The sequence below is a fragment of the Cyprinus carpio genome, chromosome A8, assembly GCF_018340385.1.
Source record: "Cyprinus carpio isolate SPL01 chromosome A8, ASM1834038v1, whole genome shotgun sequence".
Classification (NCBI taxonomy): domain Eukaryota; kingdom Metazoa; phylum Chordata; class Actinopteri; order Cypriniformes; family Cyprinidae; genus Cyprinus; species Cyprinus carpio.
In genome coordinates, this window is record NC_056579.1 from 9,583,353 (window position 1) to 9,589,042 (window position 5,690).

General features: G+C 35.2%; 1 protein-coding gene across 2 annotated transcripts; it reads right to left on the reverse strand.

Moving 5' to 3' along the window:
* Nucleotides 1-119: 119 nt before the first annotated feature.
* Nucleotides 120-4,371, reverse strand: LOC109095368 (perilipin-3-like). 2 transcript variants are annotated; one of them, XM_019109076.2, is made up of 8 exons: nt 4,239-4,371; nt 3,000-3,066; nt 2,549-2,744; nt 2,346-2,428; nt 2,032-2,263; nt 1,130-1,488; nt 797-1,015; nt 120-665 (listed from the first exon to the last, which is right to left on the reverse strand). In XM_019109076.2, exons 2-8 carry the CDS (start codon nt 3,063-3,065, stop codon nt 561-563), a joined length of 1,260 nt encoding a protein of 419 aa, XP_018964621.1. In that variant the 5' UTR covers nt 3,066; nt 4,239-4,371; the 3' UTR covers nt 120-560. The 2 variants fall into 2 exon arrangements, with proteins under 2 accessions (XP_018964621.1, XP_018964620.1); XM_019109075.2 differs by lacking the exon at nt 4,239-4,371 and adding an exon at nt 4,150-4,199.
* Nucleotides 4,372-5,690: the final 1,319 nt, after the last annotated feature.

Sequence of the window (5,690 nt, forward strand, 5' to 3'; positions counted from 1 at the left end):
CCTTAAATATGCTGAAATGGTTCATTATAAAATGTTACCTCACTTAAGAATCCTTAATTTGTGCCCAGAAAGCAAAAAACAAATGGTTACAAAAGAAATGATTTCTTAGACAAAGCTTCTTTTTTTTAACTAATCCATTTATTTTGCATTTCAGATAATCAACCTTTTGCAGGAGTTATGATATGAAAATCAATGAATTACAAAACCAGTGACTATGAAGTATACATATATGGTTTGCTTTTATTCATAAAGTACATACATACGTACATATATTCAGTATTTAAGTTCCACAAAGGTTTGAATGCTACACAGCAGTATATCACCTGCAGAAACCTACATACTCTACTTGGTAGTGGTTTCAATACTTTTAGAATACTGACATTGATGAAATAATTTGCCATTTTATGTTCATTATGCTGTAATTTCAACAATTTAATGTGAGTCTAAAGACTCCAGTTAACGCTAATTAAAATAAAAAAAATGGAAATAGTTAAAACGTACAATAATTTGAACCATATAGCAACCTATTTCATCAGTTTTACTTAAGTTGTATGGCATTTTCAATCGCCTTTCTCTGTTTTCTGAGGTGCAAAAGGCCCAACCAGCCAATTGAGAGGAGTGTTATTGAGAAGGTACTCCACGACTCCATCCAATGACTGTCGTACCTGTGAAAGGATGAAAATATACATGAACACTTTCTAAATTTTACATACATTTTTAGAATAGGGTAAAATACAATAAAGCACAACAATTGGTATACAGTGTACAAAATAGCATACACTCAGAATGACTATACCTGGCCGATCTGCTGCCGTGTCTGTTCTAAGAGAATGGGTGTGAGTGTCTTGGTGCTGCTCAGAGATGCCTGGAGTTCTCCCGCTGTATGTCGAGCATTCAGAAGCTGTTCCTGCACAGTGCCTGGGAGACCCTGTATACTGGACACAGCCCCTGAACATGCTGCCTTCAGTTGATCACTCAAACCTTGTATCATCGACAGAGCTCTCGATTCCAGTTCCTATGAGGAGACGTCCACATATATACATACTGAGAATGTGTCTGATAGTCTGAAGTAAGATATATAAATATTCATAGACATGTTTTGTATTGAATTTTAAGTAAAACAAACTACCTCTTCCTCGTCTTTTGTTGTATCTACTTCTGTCTCAGCTGTTACATTCTCCTGCAGCTCTTTGGGCTGCCCTTCCTTCCATTCATTCCATCTCTGCAGTAACTGCTCCGGAGCGCCCCCTAGCTGCTGGTTGGCACTGGCCAAGGTTACCCGGGCACTTTCCAGCAGGTCCAAAGTGCTGGTCATTTGAGTCACAGCTGCATGTGTAGTGTCTCTGGCCTTGCGGGCCCTAATGAGAGACTTCTCAAGTGCTCTCTCCTGAACTTTGGCAGACAGTTTACCCAGGCGGACGAAATAGCTGGGTCTAGTAGTTACTATGAATCCTTCCTCCTCACCTGGTCTTGGTTCAGCCAGTGCAGCTGTGGGCAGAACAGAATAATAGTTTTCTATTTGATAATGAAATAATGAAATGTAATTTATTTCTGAAATGGCAAAGCAGCAGCCATTATACCAGTCTTCAATGTCACATGACCCTTCAGAAATCATTCTAATATGCTGATTTGATGCTCAAGAAATATTTCTTAATATTATCACATTGTCAAAGTTATCAAAGTTGAGAACAGTTATGCTGCTTAATCAAAAGAAGGTTCAAAAGAACAACATTTATTTGAAATAGATTTTTTAAAGTATTATCTTCTTTTAAGAAAAATTACTGGCTCCAAAATTTTGAACAGTTGTGTATATAAATATAATAGAATACATTAATATAAATATATGTTATACATGAAATAAAAAGAAACATGTTTTACTGTATGAAACACTTTGAGATTCAGGTCAGTGTGTTATTAATTTTATTTCCTGGTAACAAAGCAATAATGGGACTTGAAAGTGAATTTTTTTTAACTACATTCCCTATGGCTTCATTTTGGTTCATTAGCTGTTGCCAGAACTGAAACACTCACCAAGCTCCTTTTCACTGATTGGAAGGTTCTGTTCCACCCAGTCTTCAGAGTGGGAGAGGGCCTTATCTACACCGTTACTGACCATCTGACCCATACGGCTCCCCATGACAGTGTTTATGCCACCGGCCACGGCCATACGTGTCTTTTCCACACCACCCAGCACAGCCCCCACCACAGCATCCTTTGCTCCTGTTACTGACTGGCACACCATGCCCACTGTATCGGATACCAGCTGCAATGGAGATACAATGTTTATTCATATAGCAATTCAAGTGCTACAAGTTGCATGCAAAACATGTCTGTCTAGGCTTTACCTTGTCTGCTGGTTGTTGTAAAATTGGAAGGTTTTCTTCTACCTTCTCCAGCCCTTTAATGGCATATTCATTTACCATTGCAACTGCACAAGAAAAAGAACACAGGAATAACTGTTGTTATTCAACAACCATGAAGAACAATACCACAAATAAAAGACAAGGCATAATAAGACAGAAACTACATCTAGGTTTGAGATCCTTACTCTGAGGCTCCAGTCGGTCTAGTATGGGTTTGGAACCCGTTGAAGCAGCAGCACCCAGCGTGCGCACCCCGCTCTCTGCAACCTCCATTACTCCTTTCAGGAGTGGCACGCTGTCTTTAGTAGAGCTGTAGGCATTATACACCGCACCACATGCTGAACTCACCAGGGGCAGGTTGCTCACTCGAGATACTACACTCTTAAACACAAATATTAAAGTTTGTTGCTCAGTTTTTAATGTACATTGAGCTTCATCCATGAAGCAGAGCACAACGTGTTCATAAAACCATCTTTACGCAGATTAATGTGTTAAATTAAATGAGTTACTTCATGCAAGAATGGTTTCATCATGAATGACTCTGTATTTCATATAAAATGTAATATTTGTTGGAAATAAATAGAACTTCTGTTGTTTAATTGTCTGTAGGTGAGAGTCATGAAGTGTGTGACTTACCTGTTGTTCCTGAGTAGCCTGTGATGCCTCTGTGTCCATGTCTGCTGTTTGCCCGTTATCTGCCATTCTGTGGAAGATGTTACAGTATTAATAAGAACAAAAACTGAACAAGAACCACATTCTAGATTCATCTCATAAACACAAACCTATAGTCACAATTAAAATTCACATGCTGTCCAGAAATAAATCAAATGCGTAATGATGAAAGAATTCTAAACTAAAGAAAATTATCCCTTTAACTCCAATCCTAACCCTACAATCTGATTGGTTGGTTATAATGTTGTTTCGGGACTAAGAATGAACATGTCATATTTTGGTAATTCATGTTAAATGATGAGTAAACAGCATAGCTTTGTGCAAATCATAATAACCATTATAGATACAAAATCATTATCATATATCAGATAAGAGATCAGAAAGAAAAACAATTTATTAAGTATAATCATATAATATAATGTAATATAATATGAAAATGTATTCTAAAACGAATATATGATATAAATAATAATTAATATGTTATAATAAGTATATTTATATTATATTTATTATATAACAATTTTAAATTAATGAAACGTCTACGTTTAAACCTAAGAGGAGAACATTTACACGTTCTGCGTGTTTCTGTAATCTAGTAACGGGAAATAAAGGAACGGTAAAGGCATGTCCTCTCAACCTCCCTTAGATTGGCAAACACGGAACATCAAATAATATAGCATCTAACAATCGATTTTGTGACACATACATTGTTCAGATAACTTCAAAAAAGTTAAAATCAAGGGAAAATCAACATTCGCTTACAAATTATATCTGCTACACTTCAGAAAAGTGGGCGTTAGAATGGCATGCTCGTCGTTATTTTACGTAACGTTAATGACAAATCAAGAGCGTTGAATAAAGAATCTAGGGAGTGAACTTTCACCCACTTCCTGAAGAATTTTATCGTTGCGACATTCGGCATACAGCATTAACAGTAACCTATAATCTCACAATGGACTTATTCTCATATTGTAGTTTTCGATATTGAAAGCGTTTTTGTTTCTGAGGCGCGGCTTGTTTGAGTGCGCATGATAAAAAAGTTTCAGCCAACTGGAGACAAAACGTAACCGTAGGCTCGCGCTCGCTCTTTGAGAATAATTAAAAGTCTACTCACATCACATTCATTTACCGATGAAAAAAGTGTTTTGCCATCTCACACACTAGTTGTATTCCCATTCTCAGACAACTGTGATATGAACTGACCTGTTATTGATCCGCTGTCCCTCGCTGACCCGCGTGCTGTGGATGTGTGACGCTGTCTAGTCAAGAGACTGTCAACTTGACGCAATAAAAGTGCAAAGTTAGGCGGAGTTCTTTGAAACAAACCAATCACCTTTTCTGAAACCTCTTTTTATGAAACTACCCTCAGTTGATGATGACAACTTTAAATGTTTGCCGTTTTTTTAGCATATGTTATGATTAGTATTTCCTCTCTAAACTTAGAAAGGTTCCTCATCTTAATTATTATCAGCGTGAGCTTGAGAAGACTCACTCTGTTGTGCTAAACAAGAAAAGTCTTTATATATATATATATATATATATTTTTTTTTTTTTACCTTTTTTTAAGAACCTAAAATATTACTGTAAAATGCCTCCAGTATATAATTGTCTTAAATGAGAAAACAGCATGATCTAATATATTACATTATTTTACGTGTATCATGTTAATGAGCTACTTACTCTCACAGTATTTTGGACCTTTATACCAGATTTATCAAGGTGCTGATTAAGATTCTGGCAGTTTACCAGTTATCATTATCATGAACTTTTTGAGTTCATCTGAGTTGAAAGAAGCAATATGATATTGGATGTGACCAGACATGCGTGGAGTTTTTTGAGGTCCATGCACTTGGTCCATAATCCAGTCCTGTTCCTCCATGTCAATGATGGTTACAACTCTGATGACAGCCTAATAAGATAAGATATGGAATCTCATGAAGATATGAAACCAGTGGTAAAGCAGCGTCTACACTTCTGCTAATCATGAGATAATGGTGATGTGTAATGCAGTGGTGATGTGTACATTTGTCAAAGCAGCCACTTCGAGAAGTATTGCCTTGAGTAATCTGTGCAAAAGCACAATGTTATTTTAGTATTAATTATATACTATCGCAGATTTTATTCATATTTTTAATTGGCTTTTATTTTTCTATTTCTAGTTTTCATTTTAAATTTTATTTTAAGCTTTAGCAATTTTCTGTTCTTTTGTCATTTTTATTTACATTTAAAAAAAATATTTCTCTATAGCTTTAGTTCTCTTTAACGTAGTATATAGGCAACATTTCAAATTTTCGTTAAATTTTTTTCTCATCTTTTAAGTTTATGTTTTCTCATCTAATATTTATATTTACTTTATTTTAAATACCGAAAACAAATTTAAGGTTCCATCTGTTAACATCAATTAACTATATTAGTTATTATTAACAATGAAAAATACTTCTAAAGCATTTATTAATCTTAGTTAATGTTAATTTCAGTATATAGTGTTACCCAATTTTTAATAGTTTTAGTTTTATGTAACAATAACACTGAAGCAGATAATGGAAAAGAGAAGAATTACAAAACAAACCTTTGAATGAATTAATCATATTTGTCATTTGCATATGTTATTTTATGTGTGATGCAAACAAAGTCAATGTCAGTCAACATCCACAG